Source organism: Vicia villosa, linkage group LG1 (assembly GCF_029867415.1).
Source record: "Vicia villosa cultivar HV-30 ecotype Madison, WI linkage group LG1, Vvil1.0, whole genome shotgun sequence".
In the NCBI taxonomy this organism is placed as follows: Eukaryota; Viridiplantae; Streptophyta; class Magnoliopsida; order Fabales; family Fabaceae; genus Vicia; species Vicia villosa.
The window spans coordinates 205,893,527-205,920,852 of record NC_081180.1 but is presented as its reverse complement, the minus strand read 5'-3'; the positions used below and the strand labels follow the sequence as shown (position 1 = coordinate 205,920,852).

The window sequence follows — 27,326 nt, the reverse complement described above, 5'->3', positions numbered from 1 at the left end:
TTAAGGGAATTATTTATTTTTCTTTCGCTCGTACAATAATTTAACAGTTTAAGATTTAAGTACCTAGTTTAAAATTTTAAATTAAATGTAGACCATTATATTTTATTAAGAAACTATATAACTTGGCAAACCCGTCATTAATCTTCATTAATACTCCCTCCGTTTTTTATTATAAGTCGTTTTGAAAAAAAAATTGTATTTAAATATAAGCCGTTTTACAATTCTAATGAATAATTTCTCTAAAAAAAATTCCAATGACTAATTAATGCTATTTTTCCTATTATTTTCTTAAATATATATTATTCTCTCTCCTTTTAATTATATAAATTTATCTTCCACATGTCATTAATAAAGGATAATTTTGTAAAAACCATCATAATTTTTCATCTTCATACAACAATTATTATTTTTCTTAATCTGTGTGAAAAGTTTAAAACCGACTCATAATAAAAAACGGAGATAGTACATAGTATTGACAACTTTGGGGCCACAGACCCTATATATACTCCCTCCATCTTCTTATTTACAAACTCATTAACAATATCACAATATAAATTATCTTTTCCAAATCTTAATAATATGGCTTGTGAGACTGAAAAATGGTTGATTTTGCAACTCTTTTTCTTGGCTGCATGCTATTTGGAACGTTCTTGTGTCGACGGAGAATCACCTCAAGTGCCATGCGTTTTCATATTTAGTGACTCCATGTCTGACAATGGAAACAACAACAATCTTCAAACTCAAGCAAAAGCTAATTACAAGCCATATGGCATCGACTTTCCACCAACTGGACAACTAGGAAGATTTACCAACGGACAAACAACAATTGACCATATTAGTAATTTTATTTGCACCATTAAAACCATTCATTGTTGTCTATCTATTCTTGTATTTTATTATATTATTTATTTTGTTGTTTGTTTTTCTGTTATTTTCGTATAATCTTTATTATAGATATGTAAGTTGACATTATTATTTTGTTGAACTCACACAATCAATGGTTTATTGTTCTAGCTGAACTACTTGGATTCGAGAAGTTCATCCCACCTAATGCAAACACTAGTGGCGCAGACATCACTAAGGGTGTTAACTATGCATCTGGTTCAAGTGGAATTCGCGATGATTCTGGCAGACAAAAGGTATATAATTGCTTATTCCTTGAATATTATGTCTATTTTATCTAATTATTTTAAAATAGCTTTAAATTGTCACTTATTAATGTTATGCAATATATGCAGGGTGAAAGAATCCCCTTGAGATCACAAATAAGAAATCATAAGATCATAGTTTCCAAAATAGTCAACAAGTTTAGAAGTGAATCAGAAGCTAACAAATATTTGAACAAATGCTTGTATTATGTGAATACTGGCAGTAACGATTACATAAACAATTACTTCATGCCAGAAATATACCCAACAAGTCGCATTTATAACCCTGAACAATATGCTCAAGTTCTTATTAACCAATATTCCTTTCAAATACGGGTATATATATCCTAAAATTTTATCATACTTCAAAATACATTTTTCTTTTAAATTTTTAATATGATGATTTGATATTTTGTATACAAATTGGTATTTTTGGTTAACAGGATTTGCATAACATTGGGGCAAGAAAATTCATACTAGTTGGGTTGGGACTATTAGGTTGCACTCCAAATGCTATTGCTAAGAATGGGAATAATGGATCATGTGTTGAAAGTCAGAATGCTGCTCCATTAATAATTAGTCAGAAGCTTAGATCTCTAGTGGATAAACACTACAAGAAAATGTGTGATTTGCTACGACAGAAACAATAGCTAATTTGTAGCTAATCTCTATCAAACAGAGTTAGTTGGAGATTTATTGGGGATTAGCTACAATATATGCCGTAGCATAGATTGAGTGGCTAATTATCTTGGCCAAAATTTCCTAGCAAAACTCAAACTAATATATTAAAATATCTAGCTAAACCACAACCAAGTTCTAGCAAAATGTCTGTTTTGAGTTATTTTTCCGCAACTATACAGCTACAGTATTGCCGCCAAAATTTCACAGTAAATCTCAAGCTAATTTATAGCAAACTTTTGTAATAACTTTTAATCAAAATTTGTTAGGCTTAATTTTTTTAATTATTAATTTTAATCAAAATTAAATAGGCCTAATTAAAAAAATCACAAAAAACATTATAATCGTATCAATCAAATTAAATTTTTTGTTTACTTTTGCAATTTGCAAGTAAACAAATGCATCAATACATGTTTCTCATAATTAGTCAGATACAAGCCATAATTCACATATACATATTACATGGGACTAAAATAACTAACTGTAGAAACATCAAATAGGCAACACAGAATCATGTTTACATGCAGTAGTAGTTTTATGTCTGGTTAATCTCCCTACACATAACATTTTCCCTAGCTATAACTCATGTAAGTGATACAATGAGAACAACTCTATTTAGCAGAACAATAACAAGTTTGAATTTGCTAATTCCGGATATAACCTGATTTTTTCCTAAGCTTCACATCTTTGGATATCCACCACTTGACCAATGCACAAATCCTCTATCTTAGGACGGATTATTACACGGAGCTAGTAGAGAAGAACCGACTTGATTCATCAAGAAACAAACGACAACACAAGTAATGTTGTCAGCGCTACCTCCCTGATATGCTTCTTGCATCAGCCTCTTTGCTGCCTCCTCAACATCCTCAAGTGGTTTAATCATAGCAACGGCTTCCTGAAGAATACTTAAAAAAAATTATAAGTTGTTGGAAAAGCGAAACTTTTTAGCATGACATTATTAAAACTTAAAACAATCCAACTCTAGTCAGCAGGACTTACTTCATTGGAATTTAAGAAAGTTATTAGAGAAGTGAAAAGGAAGGAAATGATTATTTTTGCAAACCTCATTTATGACGACGTCCCGTAGCCCATCGCTGGCTAGAATAAGATACTCAAGAGAACTGTCAGTTTTTTCTTCCTGCAATATTTTCGCTATTGTCATATAGAACTGAGTAAAGTCCTATTATGATCAAAATAGCTCCAATAAAACTGTAATCATATATCAATTTTTTTTATCAATTATGGAGCTAAAGAGTGAATAAAATAAGTATTAAGAAAATTATTAAGTATTAAATGTTAACCTCCCCAGTAATTGTACCTCTCCAACTGCATAGCTAAAGAGTGAATAAAATAAATATTAGAGCTAACATTATTTCAAGTGAAAATCAAACTATAACACCATTTTTGACACATCACGAAACTAAATAGAAAAGGATAAGTCCTAAAATAACTAACCTTCCCATGTCAATGCATGTATTTCCACCAATTTCAACATTGTTTACTATTATGACATTCAACTTCCGAGTTCTGACAGATTTAAGCAAGAAATTCATATTATTAGTAAAATCTATGCAAGTTGAAATTTATTGTTAAACAGAAATAATCTGTCAATGTATATAGGATTAAATCAAATTAAAATACAAACAAGCATTGTTAGCTTTGGAGAAATGTCATATCAATAGGGTATACACCTCCATGCACTCTATGTCGTGTTACTATGCTTCCATAAACTATATATCATAGACTAAGTTGAACTAACCAATTGGATGAAATATCATATCACGGGGCTAAGAAGCTAAACTAACCAATTGGATGAACTAAGATGAATGAAACACATTTGTTTTAAAAATAAGAGAACTAAAATAAAGCAAAAAAGAGGAGGACCAAAACTGTGTGAGCACTTAACTGAGAGAAAATCAACAGGGCCAGAGTAATTAAGGCTTTACATTAACGGTAACCACTGAGAGGAACTAGTCTAAAGGTAGACCGTAAATCTAAAACATAAAGCCACCATGTCTCCTCATCTACAATATCAAGAGAAGAACGACCACTAATGATTACTGAACCCATCCCCAAATTTCTTAATTCGATAAATAACAACACAATTGCAATGAAAATAGAATGCACCTTCATCAACTTTACTTCACTTGTGATAAAAAGTTGTTATACACACTATTACTTCTGAAACAGGGTCCCTAAAACGCATATAAAAAGTTGTTGAAAGTGTAACACACTATTAAAACCTTAGATCAAGTACGAAAATGAAGATTGATGTTGTAGAAGGCCGACATGAGCATAAAAAAGAAAAAAGCTATGTTACACTACACCTTAAAACGGATCCCTTTCTATCTCCACAACCATTAGCCTAATACAATGATGGCAACCCATTCAAACAATAGGTGATCTGATCCTTAGCCACTCTAAATATAGCATCAACAAGATGCATCTTATATCATCTTCCTCCTCATGATTGACATAGACTTTGACTTGTAACAACATCATTTGTTTTGACTTGTAATAAAAAGATAAAATCAAAGTAATTACCAATCTAACATTGTAGGCTCGTATAATCTTTTCATAGTCATCTTTCTTCTTTTTTCTGCATTAGAATTATAGGCATGTTTAATCTTCTCATACTCTTCTTTCATCTTTCCCACCTTAGCAAAGTAAGGAACTTTCTCTAGAAAAACACACATAAACAAAATGATATTAAAATCAAACACAAATTAACATTTTGAAACTTTCTTCTATTAAACAGAATCAAATCACTCACAGCATAGAACATCTCTTTCCACTCCTTAGTACCAGCTTTCCTAACCTAATTGAAATTCACTGCAACTCACTTAAAAGACCTCGAAACCGTTTCAAAATTTCAAAAAAAATCATAAGAGATAAAAAGTAAAACTAGATCAAACAACTCACCGCAGATATGCCATTGATTCTATTTGAATGCGAGTACTTCACTCTAAACTCAGACCTGCAAACATTTAAAAAACAGCTACAATCAAGAACTAATCCACATTCACAGCAAATTTGAAAAATGTTCAGCAACGAAGCATACATGAAAAAAAAGAAAGCACTCAGAGGCCTTCTCGACTTAAGCAGATCCATTATAGTTTTCTATGACCGCTTTCTCCCCATTCCAACGACATTGACCTTAAAATTCAACCTAAGAAGGATGCATATGTAGTCAACATCAGCCTTAACCAATTCAACAACTTCCAGCAAATAAAAAAACAAAAGAAAAACATAACCAAGAAAAATGTCAAATGTATATGAAATTCAATGACATTACATAAATGAAAAATTTCATGAGACTTTATTATATATATTCTAAGAAGAATCGGTTCCTATCTTATAAATTTGTTCATACTAATTTAGCAACTTACAAACACTTGTTATCACTGAAATCTAGTATAAGTTTGATACAAAAGCAATATCAATTCACAATGAGAAAAAGAACTTAATTAAACTAAAACCTACTAATATCATCATCTATATTGTAGACCAGAATCCTACTTCTCCTTATTCATATTGTGAATTATAAGCAGCATTTTGTCCTATGAAAACACAAAACACAAATACATTAGATATGAGAATATGAAAGATAAAGATCAAAACCCAGTGTAGTAATAAGATCGAAGAAATTAATTACTCTAGAATAGGAAATTGAACCGAATTAGATAAATGCAACAACCTAATTCAGCTAAGTTTCCTAAATTCATGAGAAAATGAAACAAGAAAAGAGAAACTAAAATTGAGATCAGAAATTAAAGTATAAGAGAAACAAAAGATGTGAATCATGATTAAATCGACTAAAAACTCGGTTTGGAACCATCAACTAAACTGGAAGAAGATGAAAACTTTGTACTAGGGTTTGGATTTGGGGCTCGAGATCAGAAATTTCTCAGGAATTCGAAGAGTGAGTGGGAGAGAGAGAGAGAGAGAGAGAGGAGAATATTTATCCATCTAACATGAAGAGAGGATGGGAGATCAATTGGAGACTATGACCAATGCGTTTAATCGGAGAATGAGCAAGAATTGATCGATCAGAGATGGAGGAGAACGATGCGATCGGAGATAGAGGAGAACGATGCGATCGGAGACGGATGAGAACGATGCAATCGGAGACGCAAGAGGATGAGGTCGATTGCAGACGGAGAGTGATGATGATCGGGAACGGAGAACGAAGTTGAGCGGAAATTGTGAGATACGATGAACAATGGCTCGCTCAGAATATTGTGAATATAAAGAAAATGTAATTATTAATATAAAATTATAAGTTGTGAGAAAAAAAGCAGTATGTTATTAGTTTGGGTAAGACACTATTTTTTAAATTGAGATTAGCGATAAAATAAATTGGTAGTAAAAATATGGTAGCTAATCTTACATTTTCTTGTAGTGAAATTCAATGTTCGATTTCAAGATTCCAAATTTATCTTTGTTAATAGTACTGCTAGCCCAGTACAAAACACACCAGGTAAACATTTCAATTATTTTAATTTCATATTCGATATTTATAATAAAAAAATTAAAGCCTTATCATCTTTTCTATTTCAGCTTTTACAGTTATTAATGCTCCTTGTTGTCCAACAAGAGAGGACGGGATGTGTATTCCTGATTCAACACCATGCCCGAATAGAGATGATCATGTTTTTTATGATGGATTTCATACCTCGACAGCTTATAACAATTTCAGTGCATTAGCTTCATATGATAGTTCTATTAGTCCAGACTCAACCCATCCAATGGATATCAAACAACTTGCTCAATATTCTATATAAACTAGTGCAATTCACAACGGATTGTGACTCCCTAAATAAGCTTGTCTAATATGTACTGAAGAACTATAAATTCAGCTTATTATGTATAAGCAATAAAAATGTATAAGCAATAAGCAATTAATATTGAGCAGAATAAATTAGGACTGCTGTTATAATCCTTAATTGGAATAATGTCATAGACATTATATATTTGTATTCAATTTGGTTGTTGTTTTTAATTGAGTAAAGGATGGCAAAGAAGAACAAATCTGCTCTATTATTAATCGGTCTAAATAAATTAGTATGATGTATTGTTGAGGGTTCAAGTAATGACAAAACTTTAATATATATATATATATATATATATATATATGTATATATATATATATATATATATATATATATATATATATATATATATATATATATATATATATATATATATATATATATATATATATATATATATACACACACACACAATTAACCAAAAACAGTTTGTCATTAAAAAACAGAGTTTGCATGTTGACTTGCCTTCGCATAATGAATTTGCATATTGGCTTCTAAATCTAAAAGTTAAGAAAAAGCGGAATGTGTCAACTATGTAACTGTTTTAAAATAGTTCATTTAAAATAAGAAATTCTATACCATAACACCGCCACCACCTCACAAGTAACTAATATGTGTGAGGCTGACTCTAGGCTAAATTACTTCAGAGTAAAGAAAATGTTTGTTAGGCGAACCTCAAATCTTGCTAATCGATGGGGCCTCATAAGAACTCTATAAATAGGAGTTCAATTTATTCAGTTCAAAAACTTCTGGTGGTTTTTTGGTAGAGACTTTGGAATAATTATTTCATCACAATTCATATAAAGAGTAAAATAAAATATATAAAAAATATTTCTTTCTTTTGGATCATAATTTTAAAGCTACGATGAGTAAGCATATCTAATTTCTCTTTTTCTAGGGTTAGATTTAGTCATCCAAATGCTTATGTATTGGTTGTTATCGTGCATTCTATGTAATTCTTATGCCTTAATATTGATTAATTTCTTCAGACTTGATGCTTGTTTTGTATTATCTACCTAAAACATGTTTTCATGGTTCTGAATTGATATCGAGAGATACTCGTCAGCTCTAAATCCAAACTTTTCATCTTCTAGAAGCTAAACACTAGAGGTAGATTTAGGTTTAGCTTCCAAAAAAATATGTTGAAATGTAATGTTATCGTATTGACTAATAGTCTGAGAAGTCTTTTATTAGGTAATATGATTAATTTTACGTTTGAGCAAGTTCTTATTCCTATGCTACACAACGTTGATGACTTGAGAAAAAATGAGCAACAGGTCGAGGATTAAGAGGCCTTTGTGAAAGAGAGTTTGGATTTAGTGAAGACGGACGACAAAGAAATCACCAGCAGGCAAGCCAAAATTGATGAAGCAAAAGCAGAACTGGACCTTAAACAAACAAGGGCTAATGAGCTACGCATCCAGATTGTTGCCATGAATAAAGAGCTGGATTCGACTACTGAAGATGAAGAAAAGTTGGTTGACCAACTCATTAACCCCACTCAAGAACATATCAACAAAACTGCTCAAGATGCCGTGACCGTTGGTGAAGGAATTAGCTCAGTCTAGCAGGAGATTAAGACACTCAAGGCCCAAAAGGATGAACTTGAGTATTGGGTTGTGCATTGTAAAGGCGACCTGCAATCTTTCCAAAACAAATTTCTCCATTTATAACTATTTCTGCAATTTTATAATTTTCCGTAATTGTAATTTTGGATAATGACTCTCCTTTACCATTTTTAATATAATCTCTTTTTAGCATTATGTGTGGATTATATTAGTTTTCTCTAGCTTAAGATGTTCGACATTTATTCTGGCAAAATTTTAATTTCTTGAAGAACAGGTTTATACTTTTTAAGTATTTTCCATTTATCTTCAAGATTCGTCTATCTGGTGCTAGCTCTTTGACTTCATAGGCTTTATTGGAAAATACACGTACTATCTTAAAAGGTTCTTCCCAATTTGGAGACCATTTTCCCAAAACCCTATCATTTATATCCATCGGCAAAATATTTCCAGACTAAGTCATCGACATCAAACGTTTTATCTTTCACCTTTTTGTTGTAGGCCCTAACAACTCTTTCCTTCTGCCTTTGTAGCGAATCTAAGGCTCCCATTCTTTCTTCGTCCAAGTCGACTAATTCATCTGCCATCATGTTCAAGTAATCTTCTGATGGTATTTCATGTTGCCTTTGAATTCTGAGTGCATGAACTTGAATTTCTACTGGCAGTAATGCATCATGGCCATAGGTTAGTCGAAATATGGTTGTCCCAAGTGCTTCTTTTGGTGATGTTCGACATGCCCACAAAGCTTGATCCAACGTCTTATGCCAATTTTTTGGCTTTTTTCCTACATGTTTCTTTATTAGGCTTATTATCACCTTATTCGCTGCCTCTACTTGACCATTTTCCTGCGCATAATAAGGTGTCGACGTCAATAACTTAATTCTAACTTCCTTTGTGAAATCCTGCATCTTTCGACCAGTGAAAACTGTCCCCTGATCAGTAGTAATTGTTTATGGAACTCCAAATCTACACATAATGTGATTTTGAGTGAGTTCTATGAGAGCCTCCTGATCCACATTTATTAATGCTACAACTTCGACCCACTTTGTGAAATAATCAATGCCGACCAAAATATACTTCTGCTGTTTTGATGAAGCTGGTCTTATTTCCCCAATCACATCTAATGTCCATCCTCTGAACGACCATGGTTTTACACCTCTTCAGAGGAATACACCTCTTTTGCTTTGTAGCATGGGGCTACATTTGCTAGATGTTGGTCGAAATGTTTTCGACCATTCTCAGTTTTATAATAACTCTGATCAGCTTCAACATTTTCAACTATACCATCTGGCCTCCAATTGGCCACACGCTGATGCAAAGTAGAAGGAACTACTCATATGCCATGTATCCATTCTCGACCCAGTAGTAACTTAAAATTGGCTTGGGATGCAATCACCATAAAAATGGTTGGCCTGGTAGTCGAACCTACAACCAATTTCACCTGAATTACTCCAAGTATTCTACTAGTCTTACTTTCATAATTATACAGCACCATATTATGAGGCCTTAAATCTTTGTCAGATTTCCCTACTTTCTGAAGTGAGGAATAAGGAATTAAATTCACAGCAGCCCCACCATCAACAAATACTTTATTTATTGGAACACCATCTATCTTTGCCCTTATGAATAAAGGTTTCAATTGATACATCATTCCTCGACCTGGCTTCTCAAACACAACCCTTTCATCTTCCACTACTCCTTTTCCCATTACATAATAGCAAACAGGTGTTTCTTCCACATTTTCGTCTGGAAGAAAATCATCTTCATTCTCTGACACTTCATATATTCTGTCGAACTCTGCTGGGAGCACTAACACAATTCCACAATCAATTAACAACTCATCTGACTCCACATCAAATTTGTCATCGACCTCTTCATCCGACAATGGGGAATACTCAGCTTCTTTCCCCGTACTGGGACTCGGAGTATCGTTATCGAGCAACTCTTTGATTAGTTTCTTTCCCAAGATCATTCCTGCAGCAAGTCTCTCATTCGCCACTTTGGCCTGTTCTTCAGTCAATTTCCTATGAAAAGGCTTCGGCTGGTAATGAGAAAAGCATGCCTGCATCATCTTAGAACCGTCCTTCCCATTCTTATGGCTTCTCTGATAACGCCTCCGCTGAGTTCTAGTCATGGGATTTTTGCCCTTATAGTTCGGAGATATGTAATCCTTCCTCTTCGACCCACTATCATTCCAGGAGCCTTCAGCATTTGTTCCGACTCCTTGAATCTGCCATTCTAGACGTTTACCTCCTCGGAAGTTAATTGGTTTCACCCACTTCTCTTCAGGTACATTTGTCATAGGTCGAAAAGTCTTTGGCTTCTCGAACAGCTTCCTGTAGTTCTCATTCCTTCGAACACTGTTTTCTCCTACATACATGAACTGACGATTCTTGCCTCGACGAGGGTCGAATCTCACTTTGTTTGCAACATCAACATTAAAGACAGCATCACACCTTGGATATAACCCAACTTGAGAATTGTTAATGTGGCATCTCTCAAGGAAATTCAGAAGGCTCTCTTTTGGTTCAGGATAAACCATGCTCAAGACTTTGCCATCAGTAGCAACATCTTTCTTTTCGCCGAAACCATCAGTAGTATCGACCATCATCACATCAGCAAGCTCAGTATAGTGGGCTTCTCCGACCAGCAAGGGATTAGCATCGATGACTTTGGTTTTTCGCCAAACTGTAGCCTTCCTTCTTTCAAAGCTTTTTGCACTAAATCCCTGAAAAGGACACATTGAGATGTCTTATGACCCAAGAAATTATGAATTTTACAAAATCCTCTCTTTTTCTTTTGTTCAAGAGGAGGATTTTTAAGTCCTGGGGGTACTATGATTTGCCCATCAGTTACCAATAAATCAAATATTTCATCACATTTTGTTATATCAAACGTATATGTTTTATTAGCAAACTTTTCATTCTTGCTTTCGACCGGATTTTTATCTTTTGAGGGCTTAAGTAATTTACAAATATATGGTGGTCCTGGCTTTAATTCAGCCACGTTAACCTCACCTTCCTCGTATTCACTATCATTATCAGAGTCGAACTCATTGGTAGTAACATAAGCTATCTTTTCTTTCTTATGATATTTACTAACCCTGGCTTTTTTAGCCTTGAACCTTTCGACTTGACGCACCCTGTCTGCCAGTTGTGCCATATCCCTTAAATGTTGGGTATCTAATTTCTTCCTTATGGAATAATCTAACCCACCCGCAGCCATTTCGACTAACTCATGCTCAGGGATTTGTGTGAAACACCTAGCTCTCAGCAACCTAAAACGGTTTAGATAATCATCGATCGCTTCTGTACCCTTTCGCCTCACTCCGGCTAGTTCTTTCAAACTAATCTTCGACTGCCCCATATAAAACTGTTCATGAAACAATCGTTCTAACTGGTTCCACGAAAACAAAGATTGTGGAGGCAAGGTCGTAAACCAAGTAAAGGCATTCTCTGTTAAGGAACTTGGGAAATATTTCATTTTCAAATTCTCGTTGTTTGCTAATTCTCCAGCCTCTGTCTGGAACCTAGCAACATGTTCGACTGTTGATTCACCAGTCTCACCAGCAAATTTAGTAAATTTTGGGATTTTCCAACCTCTAGGCAATTCTATTTGCCTTACGTATTCTGATAATGGGGAAACAAAATTAGGTCTATGTAACCCTACATTTATCCCATTTTGAATTAAGATTTGTTCGACTACATTTGAAATATTATTGTGTCCAACATTAACATCTTGTTGGACATTTCTAAGGACCTGATCAGCATCTTGATGCCTTTGTACCACTCTAGGGATATTTTTCTCGATCTGTTCACCATTTCCCATGGTTTCGACTACCCTTACGTTCGACACTTGGGAAGTCGGACGGTTTGGCTGTGGGGGTGCCCCAAAGAAGTCTGCTATTCTGGCCATTTGTCCAGCCAATATCTCATAACTTTGGTTTGTGTTATTTATCATGGGAGTAAAAACAGTCCTCATTTGTTGTGTAAGGGCATTCACCATTTCATGATTACTTTCGTCCATCTGCTGTCGGATTGACAACATCGACGTAGTACTTAGAGATGGCAATGTTTGGTTTATATAACTGTAACTCGGTGAACTGACTTTTATTTTTGTAAGCAACCAATGTTGCGGTGAGCAAGAGTCGCCACCGACTTTTATTTTGTCCAATTTTAGGAAAGGTAAAAAGTACAGAAAAAGACCTTTTAAAAAGAAAACGGGCTCAGGGGGTAAGTTATGAAAAGGGAAGGTGTAAGCACCCTTTTCATCCGTAGTTATCTACGGGCTCTTAATTTGCTTAGCTCATGTTTGTTTGTTTATTTTGAGTTGAAAAGGGGCATAAGGACTTTAGCGTAAATGCGTAGCCTTAGTTTTTGAAAGAGTATTGAAAAGATGTTTTTTAATTGAGTTAGGCATATTAAGAGCACTACCCTAAATAGTTGGTCTTTTTCTATGCTTTTTAAAGTTCCTAGGACTATCCATACTATATAGAAGTAGGTAGTCCTTGTTTATATTGGACGTGTGGATCATCGAAGGGTCATCGAGGTCGTTTGAAGGCAACAAGTAGAGGTACCTTTAGCAAATTCGAAGGGACGATCGTCACTTTTTCGTAGGCAACAATCGAGGGTCATCGAGGGACATAGTGACGATTTTATCTTGAGGGACCTTTGCTAATGGATACCTCTACATTTCTAGGGACACGACCATACAATCGAAGGCAACCAAGAGAGGCGTACCCTAAGGGTGAGTGCGTGGAAGTGTGTTGTATTCGATTATATTTATCTTGAGTTAAGGTTAGCTAGCGTTTGTTTTTAAATATCTTGTCATACAATCCTAAGCATACATCTAGCAGTTAAATATATACAGAAAAATAAAATGCAGAAACATAAATCTACGCTATTACAGGGCCTCGGGATGGGGGGTTACATATCCAAAAATGGGGGAGTGCGGAAAGTAAAGTCCTAGTTAACTATTACAAATCCAAAATGAAACTTAAAGCGGAAATGATATACAAAATTTAAAGAAAAGACTTGTAAATGTCCATGCAATAGCCCAATGCCTTAAGAGTGTAGTACCTCACAAAACAAGAAAATGTTAGAAAAAATAGCATGAAATGAGATATGAGAGATATGAGAGATATGAACAAATGCAAATTAATATATTAAATTCAAAAAAAAGAAAGACATATTTTTTAGTGTTTTTAATTATTAAAAAAAATAGTTCTAAAATATAAATATTTTTGTATTTTTATCGTTTTAATTAACTTAAATAAATTAATCGTATAAACAAGATTTACATGATTAATAAGAATGTAGTATAGCGATTTACAAGTTGCATCTATTTGAAACAAAATAATGTTTTAATTATAATATGGTAGTACAACAAAACAAAAGCCATTTTTTTGTTTAGAACTTAAGCATAAAAAAAAACTAATAAATAAAGAACATGTTGTCATGCTAAACGTTAACAGAGACAAAGAGAAATTAAAAGTCAAAATTAAAAAAAAGTCAAAATTGGAAGCATATTACATGAAAACAAGAAGCAAATATATCACCTGGCATCAGCGTCCTTTTTTATTTTTTATTTTTATAAGAAATACCCTTTACTTGTTTTCCATCTCTCCTCACAAACCAAGCATATGAACACACAACAACCATTTCAATTGCTTTTCACTCATAACAATTAACACACATAAGCATGACAAAACAGAACATAAATTAATGAATCAAACATCAAAACTGAAGAAAAATAAGAGTACCGCACCGTATGGCGAATCCGACGATGGCACGATGGTGACCAGTGGTGCTAGTCCGGCGCGTGTTCGCGGTTGGGTTGTGCGGTGGTGTTGGAGCGGCTGTGCACGGTGTTCGTCGGAATTAGTAGGGCTGCAGATCGGTGATGATGATGGCGCTATTCACGGCGGAGGACGTCGGAGTCGATCAATCGGATATTGGGCTTCTGTCGACGGCAAGCGATGGCCGTCCGGATTGGCCACACGTTGTGGTTTTCGGCGTTTATTCCAGTTGTGGCTGTTGAAGTTTTGCGATCTGAAAACAAAAACAACTATAATTTACAAATGAGTTTGGTATCAACTGTGTTGTGTGGTTGAGGGAGATGTGCTGAATCGTTTTCGTCGGATCGGAGGAAGGGCTTCTTCCCAATCTTTTCCCTGCAAAACAAACTCAGACTCATAGTTACATAATTCGCATGTCCCCCTAGACAATCGCGAATTGGTTCGTGAGTACCGGTTCGCGGTACTTTTGTGGACCGGTTCATGACAATTCTTCCAGAATTCAGGAAAAACTTACGTACCAACGAACCACACTTCCTAGAGCCAAAAATTTAAACTATTTTGGTGCTATTAAAGCATGCAGTAAATTGTCATCAATATTATATTATTAATGACTGCTTATGCTTGGCCCCACACTTCCCAGGACCTATTGCAACAAAGGATAGTTGTTTGCTTTGCTTGACTGCACGATAGCAGTCCTTTATTTATAAGCTATTTGTACTCTCTATGCTATCAATATATCCGATGTGGGACTTTCATAAGCTACATTTACTCTACATGCTTTCAATATTTATAAGCTTACATTTAGTTTTTTCTCATTTATTGTTTTATACTAATAATTTTTTGATTATGATATGGATTATTACATTTCAACGTATCACGAATTCAAACAACGTACCACGAACCCAAATAACGTACCAATTATGCATATCCCCCATGTACCGAATTCTTTTAGGATGGCGAACCGCGTACCCGAATTCGTACCAAGAACCGAAGCGAATTGCGAACCGTGTGACTATGCTCAGACTTGTGAAATTGAGTTAGTGATGTGTGTATGTTACAATATCAGTTTTTGGTTACTGTGTTGGAAACAACAAGGAGAGTATTGTTTGAATTTGAAAAATGGTGTTGTTAGTAAAAAAAAATGACTTTCCACTGTTTCTATGAATAAGAAAAAAAAGAATCATATATGTATAAAGGAGCTTTAGGATTAACTATGAAAACATGTACAAAATTCTCAGGTTAAAAATTAAAAGGTTTTTTTTTGTACGTGAATGTCAGTTGGGTTCTTTGAGTTAATAAAAAAACGTATATAATTTTGACAATGATACCATCAGCAATATTCATCATGTGGTTGAAAATAAAACATTGGAAAAAATATAATATATTGGGGGGCCTCATATAAAAATCATCGGCCGAAATAAAATGTTGATCGAAAAGTGTAGAAAAACTAGGGTTTGAAAAGTGTATGGGAGGTTGTGAAATTGTGAGCTTCCTTGATGACCAAGATTAAGAACCTGGACGTACTTGTGTCCAGGTGCGTCCAGGTGTAAAAGAGATAAAAAAACATTAAAAAAAAGGAAATGCACCTGACGGGAATGGAACCCGTGACCTTCTGTTTGCAAACCTTACTTCCTTACCAGTTGTGCTATGTTATTTGTTTGAAATACAAAGCCAATTGAAAGTATATGAGCATCGGCCAACATTTTGCTATTTATTAAAATATAAATAATTTAAGAGTAAACCATTATATTTTAAAATAGACTCTAAACCGAATACTTATAAAATTCAGAATATCACTGTAAATGAACCCGAGATTTTTTTAAACCCAATTTTTAAAATAGTTTTGAATTTTTGAAAAGTGTGGGCAAATTTTGGGGTATGACAGCTGCCCCTGTTCAATCTTCTTAAACCTGAAGATGTAGATTGGCCTGTGTGCTTGTCGGAATCTGAAGGTGGAAGATGATTGAACACTAGAATACCCAGAAATTTGCGCTTGCTGGTGCAGGAAATAATGTTGGAGACGGGCTTAAAGATGCCATCCAGTTGTTTGTCTGAGATGGGTTTAAAGATGCCATCCAAATGTTTTAACAAGATGTTTGTCTAAAGCAGATGCTCTTCAGACATGATCATATGCATTGATTGTATCTGAAGGAGAGATTCATCAAAATGAAGTGATGTCTTACAGAAAACTACCTGGAGAGGTTCCTGAATATGGTAGATTATTGACTGATGTAAAGAGGATTAGGCTTTAAACAAAGCTCGGGAAGAACTATCTTAGAGAAAACTGACTAAAGGCTCCTTGAAAGGGCAAGAGATGTCTTGGAAAAGATTGGACAAGTTTGTTGAGGAAGATTACCTAAAAAGGTGGAGATATGTCTTAGAGAAGACTACCTAGAAAGGCTCCTAGAAAGGATATGAAACGTCTTAAACAAGACTACCTAGAAAGGCTTCCAGAAAGGATATGAAACGTCTTAAACAAGACTACCTGGAAAGGCTCCTAGAAAGGATATGATACTTCTTAAACAAAACTACCTAAAAAGGTTCCTATAAAGGATATGATATATCTTAAACAAGACTACCTGGAAAGGCTCCTAGAAAGGATATGATACGTCTTAAACAAGACTACCTAGAAAGGTTCCTATAAAGGATATGATATGTCTTAAATAAGACTACCTAGAAAGGCTCCTAGAAAGGATATGAAATGTCTTAAACAAGACTACCTAGAAAGGCTCCTAGAAAGGATACGATACGTCTTAAACAAGACTACCTAAAAAGGCTCCTAGAAAGGATACGATACGTCTTAAACAAGACTACCTAGAAAGGCTCATAGAAAGGATATGATATGTCTTAGAAAAGACTGCCTAGAAAGGCTCCTAGAAAGGATGAGAAGTTCTTTGATTGTTTTTGAATTATCTTTGAAGAAAGACCCGGAATGAAGTATCAGAATTGTATTTGTCTTGAATGAGTGTTGAGATTGAATCGTTGATACGATTGTATTTGCACCGCACTTGGATAATAATATTCTTTTGATTATGAAATGACCTGAAAAGGAAAGATAAGTTTTATGCAATGTCATGATGCATCTATTGAGATTCTCGAAATAAACGAGAGTATTGTATGTTATGCATGTATTTATGAATGATGCAGGGATGGACTATATAGTTGAAGCATATTGGTAACTTTGTATAGCTATTTCTAGTTGAGAAAATAAATCTCTGTATGCTGTGGGAGATGATGACAAGGTGATTGTGTTGAGAATTCCTGTCTCCCGTTTGAGGATATCCAGCTGGGGATTTTTATTACCGCTTGGGGATGAAAGTAGCTTGAGTGATTTGATCCTGATGTGCCCTGATTGGGGATAAGAGAGATGGATAACTGACCAAGTTTCCACTGTGAGTGCCAACTTTACTGGGAACAGTGAGTTTGAATAAACCCTGTTGGAGAAGAAGATTGTATCGGAGAGCCTGTAGTATTGGGGAGCCAAGTCTCTGTTGGGAAGAGATTACTTGAAGATAACTCCTCGAGGATTACTTTGTGGGGATATTGTTGTGAAAAAAAATTTGTGGGTAAGATCCCTTGAGATTTCAATTTTCATTTCCCCTATGTCACTTGATGTTGGAATACATTTTCTTAACCATATGTGGCCCTTTGCATGGGGAAGTCTATCTTCCCATGGAGTCGGTAACCTGATACACCTGACGCTTGAGATGATTGGAACTAGAACTTCGAAGGAGATACTGATCTTGCTGCTAGTAGCTAAATAGCTTTTGCTGAGATTTGTGACTAATGCAACATGCCCCAAGTGTTAGGCTTGCCTCTCTGACTGTTTTGTGCCTTTGAGAGATTCTATGAATCTTGACTTGATTTTCCCAGATGAATGAGATAATAACATGTCATGCCCCTTGTATATACAATCTTTTGACTAACTGAGTTAGGCGTACGAGTCATCTCTGCTTTTCGATGCACTTCTGAAGCAACTTTGTCTGTCGGGAGGACTTTTTGAGATTTGTGCTATCATAAGCAGCATGCCCCAGTATCATGAAATTGGGAACAATGCCCTTGATTAGTCAAAGTTGGTGGTAGTTTCGACTACGCTTGGACGAATTCCCCTGATTGATCAACACTTCTGAGAGAGTCTTTGAGTCTTAACTTGATTGCCCCAGATATATGAATTCTTACTCAAAAGGGTATTCAACCTTTTTTTGTGCCCCTGAGGGTGATCAGTATTTGAGATATTCTCGCTCGAACTCAATGGAGTTCTGAAGACAACTTGTCCCTTGAGAGGATTAAAATTTTCATCTGCAGTTCAGGATGGAAACTTTCCTGGTGTCAAGTACTTGTTCATATGTAAAGAATGTTTATTATGAGAAATATAATTCTAATGCAAAGTTCATGTTTATCTTGAAGTTTAAAAGAGATTTTTTGAAAGGATGTCAAAACATCGAGTTTTTTTTTTTGTGAAAGGTGGTGCGATACCAACTCAAGCGTTTAGCAAAACTCCTAGGAGTCAGTTTACCGTATTCTCGTTACAGTATGCTTTCGAATTAACCCTGCTTCAATTAGGACTTTTGAGGGTTGTAACGTGACCAAGTTCACGGTTTTAGAAAAAAAGATTTTTTAGGCTCAAAATTTTATTGGTGCCCACCCCCTTCGTGATGTTCTCCAACCTAAGTTCAGTTAACTTGACGTGAGCATTCCTCCTTCAAGAGGAGCTTGAGACGTACGATTGAGGAGTTGATGAGGTGTTTGGTCATGGCAGTCACTTACCTTTTATTCTTTGGTGTCTGATCTTGAATTTATACACACGAGTTTGCCCCTTTTGTTGAGGATCTTTTTTGTTTCCCTAACTTTTGCCTGGACAAATTCTTTTGAATTCTGAGTTTGAAGTCCAGCGGGATGCCCTAATTTTGCCTAAGTCACATATCTTCAAGTTATTGACTTAGCGGGCTTTCTTTTCTCTTTTTTCTTTAAAATCGTTCTTTTTATTTTTTTTTTAGCAAGTCGTATGATCTTGAGATGTCTTTGATTTGTTGGAAAGATTGTGACTGCCTCATTTCTTGGTCGACGAGGGATAGTCGTTGTTGTATCGTCATATTTGACCTCTTATTGCGCGAGAGATGACCATTGCGGTCTCGACTTTTCCTCAACCTTTTGAAGGATAACCATTGTTGCATCCTTATATGCGTGCTCCTGATAAATTTTGAATGCTCAACCAGGTTAACTGAACACTACCCTGCCCCTGGGCTAAATATGAGGGTTTTTCATATAGAAAAGAAACTCCTACTTCAAGGCTCAAAGGGGTTGACAAGGGATTAACTTCCTTATATCTCCAGTGTTTGGGGATTTGAAACAATGCCTGTACATCATCAACAGGGTTTTACTCGAAAGCACACCATTTGAGATTATGAGTATTATGTGTTCGTCATTGTCCCTTCGGAGTTATCATGCTTTATCGTCGAGAGTTTGGCATCACAAGCAAATAAAAACATGTTAGAGCGAGAGCAAATGAATTTTTTCAAGACAAACATATTCAATGCATCATTATTATAGTTCAAAAACAAACAAGTATGACATAAAAGCAGTATTGAATCAAAACAAGAAAGATTACGCATGAACATGCATGACGATATAGAGATTGTCAATGTTGAGGAGATTTTCTCCGTATAGACTTATTGCTTTAGAATATCCGTCGAGTCGAAGCGGAACTTCAAATCTTGCTTTGCAGGTGTGAATGTGATAACCTTTGCATCTATTAGGTCTTTAATCTTGTCTCTGAATGGCTGACGATCATCAGTCGAATGGCCAAGTGCCCCAGAGTGGAAAACAAACCAAGAGTTAGTGTCTGAACCTGCAGGACACTTTAGATTACTTCTAGGAAGAAGATTGCGACGAAGTCACACAAGATTTGTAATTATCCAGCTTTAGGGATTTGAGGAAGAAGATGAGAAACGCGTTTTCTGGACACCTGTTATGCAATGATATGTATGTAAATGCATATGCAATGTTTCCAAGGATCTTCTAGTTTGACACATTAGAAATTGAATTGGACACAACTTTGTCTGAAGAACTTTGACTTCAATCTTTGAACGTCCTTCTATATGAATCAAGCTCACCATATCAAGTGGGTCATAGCCTCTGATTCGGGATACTCGCATTTTTGAATTTGGAGACATATGGCTAGAGGAAAATAAATCCTCTTGCCCCTTTGATATGAATTTGGCTCTTGAGAATCCTTCCATAATAGCACAAAGAGTTCAAGTTATTAGCGTACATGCAAATCCTGCGAGGAAACCAAACGGTTAGGGTATAAACAAATCCTGCGAGGAAACCAAATGGTTAGGATATAAACAAATCCTGCGAGGAAACCAAACGGTTAGGGTAAAACAAAACCTGCGAGGAAACCAAACAGTTAGGGTATAAGCAAATCCTGCAAGGAAATCAAAGGGTTAGTATCACACACAAGCAAGTCACACAAGTGTCCTTAGGTGTAAAGGCTTGCGTGAAGTCCATAGGCAAGTACCCTTCCCACTGAAGTTTAGTTGGTTCAACCTGTCCTAAAATAGTAACTGGGTTCTATGGTGCTCATATCCCTGATCTTTCTCGCGGGCATTATCTCAACATGGCACTCGATCGGCCAGCCAAAAACATCCCTAGAGTCCAATCTCAATGAGTGTAGCATCGAGTATCAACCGGCTTCAGTCAGGAATCCAAAGCCAACCATCTCGCTACTTCCTATAGGCCAAAGTCAAGTTCAACTAGGGTTCTAAGGGCAAATTAGTGCTTAATGACACCACGCGGCAGCCAAATGTCTCCTCGATCACTTTCAAGGGCCATCAGGACAAACCAAAGCGTCGCACTAACGGTGGCCACCAGATCAACCATAACGATACATGTCGTACAGTCTCCTTGGTCTATTGCCACATACTTACGGTACACTGGATCCGGGTGTAGGATCTTTCACACAGTAATATACCCAAGCAATACCCTTAAAAGTAAAGCAAACAAACAAACAATTAAAAACATTTATAATGAACTAAGCCCTAAGGTAAACCCCTCTTAAAGAATCCCCAGCAGAGTCGCCAGTTCTGTAACTCGGTGAACTGACTTTTATTTTTGTAAGCAACCAATGTTGCGGTGAGCAAGAGTCGCCACCGACTTTTATTTTGTCCAATTTTAGGAAAGGTAAAAAGTACAGAAAAAGACCTTTTAAAAAGAAAACGGGCTCGAGGGGTAAGTTATGAAAAGGGAAGGTGTAAGCACCCTTTTCATCCGTAGTTATCTACGGGCTCTTAATTTGCTTAGCTCATGTTTGTTTGTTTATTTTGAGTTGAAAAGGGGCATAAGGACTTTAGCGTAAATGCGTAGCCTTAGTTTTTGAAAGAGTATTGAAAAGATGTTTTTTAATTGAGTTAGGCATATTAAGAGCACTACCCTAAATAGTTGGTCTTTTTCTATGCTTTTTAAAGTTCCTAGGACTATCCATACTATATAGAAGTAGGTAGTCCTTGTTTATATTGGACGTGTGGGTCATCGAAGGGTCATCGAGGTCGTTTGAAGGCAACAAGTAGAGGTACCTTTAGCAAATTCGAAGGGACGATCGTCACTTTTTCGTAGGCAACAATCGAGGGTCATCGAGGGACATAGTGACGATTTTATCTTGAGGGACCTTTGCTAATGGATACCTCTACATTTCTAGGGACACGACCATACAATCGAAGGCAACCAAGAGAGGCGTACCCTAAGGGTGAGTGCGTGGAAGTGTGTTGTATTCGATTATATTTATCTTGAGTTAAGGTTAGCTAGCGTTTGTTTTTAAATATCTTGTCATACAATCCTAAGCATACATCTAGCAGTTAAATATATACAGAAAAATAAAATGCAGAAACATAAATCTACGCTATTACAGGGCCTCGGGATGGGGGGTTACATATCCAAAAACGGGGGAGTGCGGAAAGTAAAGTCCTAGTTAACTATTACAAATCCAAAATGAAACTTAAAGCGGAAATGATATACAAAATTTAAAGAAAAGGCTTGTAAATGTCCATGCAATAGCCCAATGCCTCAAGAGTGTAGTACCTCACAAAACAAGAAAATGTTAGAAAAAATAGCATGAAATGAGATATGAGAGATATGAGAGATATGAACAAATGCAAATTAATATATTAAATTCAAAAAAAAGAAAGACATATTTTTTAGTGTTTTTATTTATTAAAAAAAATAGTTCTAAAATATAAATATTTTTGTATTTTTTTATCGTTTTAATTAACTTAAATAAATTAATCGTATAAACAAGATTTACATGATTAATAAGAATGTAGTATAGCGATTTACAAGTTGCATCTATTTGAAACAAAATAATGTTTTAATTATAATATGGTAGTACAACAAAACAAAAGCCATTTTTTTGTTTAGAACTTAAGCATAAAAAAAAACTAATAAATAAAGAACATGTTGTCATGCTAAACGTTAACAGAGACAAAGAGAAATTAAAAGTCAAAATTAAAAAAAAAGTCAAAATTGGAAGCATATTACATGAAAACAAGAAGCAAATATATCACCTGGCATCAGCGTCCTTTTTTATTTTTTATTTTTATAAGAAATACCCTTTACTTGTTTTCCATCTCTCCTCACAAACCAAGCATATGAACACACAACAACCATTTCAATTGCTTTTCACTCATAACAATTAACACACATAAGCATGACAAAACAGAACATAAATTAATGAATCAAACATCAAAACTGAAGAAAAATAAGAGTACCGCACCGTGTGGCGAATCCGACGATGGCACGATGGTGACCAGTGGTGCTAGTCCGGCGCGTGTTCGCGGTTGGGTTGTGCGGTGGTGTTGGAGCGGCTGTGCACGGTGTTCGTCGGAATTAGTAGGGCTGCAGATCGGTGATGATGATGGCGCTATTCACGGCGGAGGACGTCGGAGTCGATCGATCGGATATGGGGCTTCTGTCGACGGCAAGCGATGGCCGTCCGGATTGGCCACACGTTGTGGTTTTCGGCGTTTATTCCAGTTGTGGCTGTTGAAGTTTTGCGATCTGAAAACAAAAACAACTATAATTTACAAATGAGTTTGGTATCAACTGTGTTGTGTGGTTGAGGGAGATGTGCTGAATCGTTTTCGTCGGATCGGAGGAAGGGCTTCTTCCCAATCTTTTCCCTGCAAAACAAACTCAGACTTGTGAAATTGAGTTAGTGATGTGTGTATGTTACAATATCAGTTTTTGGTTACCGTGTTGGAAACAACAAGGAGAGTATTGTTTGAATTTGAAAAATGGTGTTGTTAGTAAAAAAAAATGACTTTCCACTGTTTCTATGAATAAGAAAAAAAAGAATCATATATGTATAAAGGAGCTTTAGGATTAACTATGAAAACATGTACAAAATTCTCAGGTTAAAAATTAAAAGGTTTTTTTTTGTACGTGAATGTCAGTTGGGTTCTTTGAGTTAATAAAAAAACGTATATAATTTTGACAATGATACCATCAGCAATATTCATCATGTGGTTGAAAATAAAACATTGGAAAAAATATAATATATTGGGGGGCCTCATATAAAAATCATCGGCCGAAATAAAATGTTGATCGAAAAGTGTAGAAAAACTAGGGTTTGAAAAGTGTATGGGAGGTTGTGAAAATTGTGAGCGATTGTTAGTTTAGAAAATTGTTAGTGAGAAAGGGAGAGTGTGAAGTGCTCTATTTATAGAGTGGAATTAGGTCAAGATTGATCCTAAAAAGGAAATGATCTGACCAAGATTAAGAACCTGGACGTACTTGTGTCCAGGTGCTTCCAGGTGTAAAAGAGATAAAAAAACATTAAAAAAAGGAAATGCACCTGACGGGAATGGAACCCGCGACCTTCTGTTTGCAAACCTTACTTCCTTACCAATTGTGCTATGTTATTTGTTTGAAATAAAAAGCCAATTGAAAGTATATGAGCATCGGCCAACATTTTGCAATTTATTAAAATATAAATAATTTAAGAGTAAACCATTATATTTTAAAATAGACTCTAAATCGAATACTTATAAAATTCAGAATATCACTGTAAATGAACCCGAGATTTTTTTAAAACCCAATTTTTAAAATAGTTTTGAATTTTTGAAAAGTGTGGGCAAATTTTGGGGTATGACAATAACCTATGCCCATAGGTCGACCCCCTGGGTTTGATGATGTGCTTGTCGCCATCATACTATCGGAATATAATGAAGGGTTAGTATATAAGCCCTGCATCATCGACGTAGGCATTCCGAATTGAGGGTTAAAACCTGGCGGAGGTATTACTCCTTGAAACGGTGGTCTCACCGGATTGAACGGTGACCGTACATTTGCTGGTGATGACACCAAGGTTGCTGCTGTTGACCCACCGGTGTTTGTTGTCCTAATTGGGGACGCATTTGCAGCATTTTGTGACGCTGTTCCTGTCAGAACAACCCCTTGATTTCTAGAAGAGTCAGAATTATTGACATTAACTTCAGACATATTAGTTAATTGTCTACCACTTCTTAATATCATACATAACTCTTAACAACCAAATACAAAACAAATAGCAATTGACGTGTCCCACTGGGCGTGCCAATTTGTTTACCCAGAAATATGGTAAACAATCGCTAGTTTCCTTTTGAAAGGTTACTTTTGCGGAATCAACTAGAATATTCCAGGACTAATTGCTTTTCTTTGTTGTTTGTATGAATTCAACTTGTATTAAATGCAGTAATAAAGTAACGTAAATGAACGCACTGAAAGTAACAAATAATTGCACTAAATAGAGACTATAAATTGTAGTAAATGCAGTAAATTAGTACTGAAAGTAATGCATAAAACGATGATTGCATAAACTTAAATTGGTGCGCATACATACATTCCAAAGTTGCACTCATTACTCCTTTTGCACAGAGATTTGAGTTTACTTGTGTTCTGTAGAAAATGCGGACCCTAAACTATTCATCTGAAACTTGCTTAAATAGTAAAATAGAATAACTACTACTAACGGTCGACTAATCACTAGCTAACACGTGTCCACGACATGCAGCATCTTCGTCCGTGAGAACTCCACGCGTCCCTTAGAAACTTCTGAAAATTGTCCGAAAACCGTCATCTCAACTTCTGATGTCTTTCGACTCCAATCTTTAAACTTGGAAAAAAACACAAGTTTTTCATATTTCAGTCGAATGGCCAAGGCAACTATAGCCTTTTTTAGTCAAACAGCCTCGACTGGATGAACTTCTAGTCGAAATAGTCATGGCAATTGTAGCTTTCATTTAGTCGAACAGTCATTACTAAAAGAACTTCTTAGTCAAACTGTTTTGACTTAGATGTTTAATAATCTCATATATTTTGGATATTACTTACCATTATTAGTAAGTCAAAATCTTAGGGTAACATAATTGTGACATACTTTTTACAAAAGTTGGATCTATTTTCTTCCTAATGGAATAATCTAAACCCCTAACAGCCATCTGAACAAGTTCATGTTCTGGCACTTGCGTAAAACATCTAGCTTTTAATGACCGAAATCTATTTAAATAGTCATCAATGCTTTCAGCAAACCTCCTCTTGATGCCTGACAATTATGCCAAACTAATATTGGAATGTCCTTCATAAAACTGATCATGGAATTTCTTCTTCAATTTGGCCCATGAATCAATTGTATTAGGGGCCAATGAAGTAAACCATGTAAAGGCTGCCTTGGTCAAAGAAGAAGGAAAGTTTTTTACTCTTAAACTTTCATTGTGAGCCAAATCCCATGACTCAGTTAAATATCTAGAGATATGTTCTATTGTCGACTCACCAGATTCTCCCCCAAACTTAGTATATTTAGGCACCTTCGTTCTTCTTGGTAATTCAGTTTGAAGAATAAACTCAGCTAATGGAGACACGTATAATGGCCTTTGTAGTGTAACACTCATGCAATTCCTAGCCATAATTCTCTCGACAATTGTAGTCAGATTGTTTTCGATCGCCATATCTTCGTGTCGATATTGATCAACAATTTGATCAGCGTTTTGTTGTCGACCAACTAATACCACTGGTTGGCGCCCCAACCCGACACCTTGGTTTTGTTGGGGTCTAGGAATCTGCTCTTGGTGTACTGTTTCCTCTTCTACTACATCTAACTCTTCCTGAGCCATTACATTTTGTCTATTTACCTAAGGTACCTGTTGAATAGGTATTTGAGGTGCCCCCAAGAAATTACACAAGCGAGTAAACTAGGTGACCACCTGCCTATTTGATTCAACTGATTCCTGCATTATAGGGTTAAAAACAATACTCATTTGATTAGTTAACATATTAACTAGCTCATGGTTACTATCATCCATTTGTTTCCTAAGCACCACTATTGAAGTATTCGACAACGGCACTGCTCTACTCTGATTATTCCTGTTCTGAGCATTTTGTGCAGATCCCTGCAAAGACACTACAACACGGAAGGGCTTCTAAAGCGCTTTTTTTGGCCTTTAACAGCGCTTTAAAGCTTTCTCATAGCCAGCGCTGGCGTAGGTAACGAAAGCGCTTTTAAAAGCGCTCTGGTAGACCCCCTATAAGAGCGCTTTTTAAAGAAAAAGCGCTCTGGTAGACCCCCCTATAAGAGCGTTTTTTCTGGAAAAAGCGCTCTGGTAGACCCCCTATAAGAGCGCTTTTGCTGGAAAAAGCGCTCTGGTAGCCCCCCTATGATCGCGACTTTACGTGTCTATAAATCTGATAACTGCAAGTGCACAGTCGTGTCGTGTAGTTTTAAAAGATATCGAATCCACAGGGACTATGAATCGATCTACCGTTATCTAAGGTTACTATGTAAAGCTAGGAGTACTAAAATTTCAATTGTTCCTAAGGGAAAGTGATTGTGAGAAAATAAAGAATAATAATAAAAGACAGGTATCAGTATGTATTTCGTTTAACTAAAGGTAATCCGAAGGTCCATTGGCTTTTGCATAATTAAATTAAAAATCTTTACTAATTCCAATTGATTAAAAATCCTCGTCTCAAACTTTCGCTCTGTTGATTCAGACTACTATCCTAATCCTAATGTACGCTTTCGCCATCCCATTAGATTTTAGAAGAGCTTTTTGGAAACAATGTAATTAATAAAATGCCTATTTTACGAGGTTGTTATCTATTTAAATCTCCTAATCTCAAACTTTCGCTCTGTTGACTCGGAGCAAGCTAATAACCCTAACGTACGCTTTCGCCATCCCGCTCGAGTGTAAAAACAATTTTTGAAAATAAATAAGTTCCAATTAGTTTTAATATGCTTTCGCCATCCTTAAAACTAATGTCCTATGTCTACTAT

General features: G+C 35.7%; 2 protein-coding genes across 2 annotated transcripts; one reads left to right on the top strand and one right to left on the bottom strand.

Annotated features, from left to right (window-relative positions):
• The first annotated feature begins 549 nt into the window (after positions 1–549).
• On the top strand, positions 550–1,913 carry LOC131621992 (GDSL esterase/lipase At1g29660-like). The gene is made up of 4 exons (XM_058893051.1): positions 550–838; positions 1,015–1,139; positions 1,239–1,484; positions 1,592–1,913. The coding sequence occupies exons 1-4, from the start codon at positions 580–582 to the stop codon at positions 1,796–1,798; spliced, it is 837 nt and encodes a 278-aa protein (XP_058749034.1). The 5' UTR covers positions 550–579; the 3' UTR covers positions 1,799–1,913.
• Positions 1,914–25,605: 23,692 nt separating this feature from the next.
• Positions 25,606–26,166, bottom strand: LOC131593551 (uncharacterized). Its single transcript, XM_058866095.1, has one exon. It carries the CDS (start codon positions 26,164–26,166, stop codon positions 25,606–25,608), a length of 561 nt encoding a protein of 186 aa, XP_058722078.1.
• Positions 26,167–27,326: the final 1,160 nt, after the last annotated feature.

Coding starts and splice junctions, on each gene's coding strand:
- LOC131593551 (XM_058866095.1), bottom strand. CDS start 26,166: ATGGCTCAGGAAGAGTTAGATGTAGTAGAAGAGGAAACAGTACACCAA.
- LOC131621992 (XM_058893051.1), top strand. CDS start 580: ATGGCTTGTGAGACTGAAAAATGGTTGATTTTGCAACTCTTTTTCTTG. Junction 1,140..1,238: donor ATGATTCTGGCAGACAAAAG/GTATATAATTGC, acceptor CAATATATGCAG/GGTGAAAGAATCCCCTTGAG. Junction 1,485..1,591: donor AATATTCCTTTCAAATACGG/GTATATATATCC, acceptor TTTGGTTAACAG/GATTTGCATAACATTGGGGC.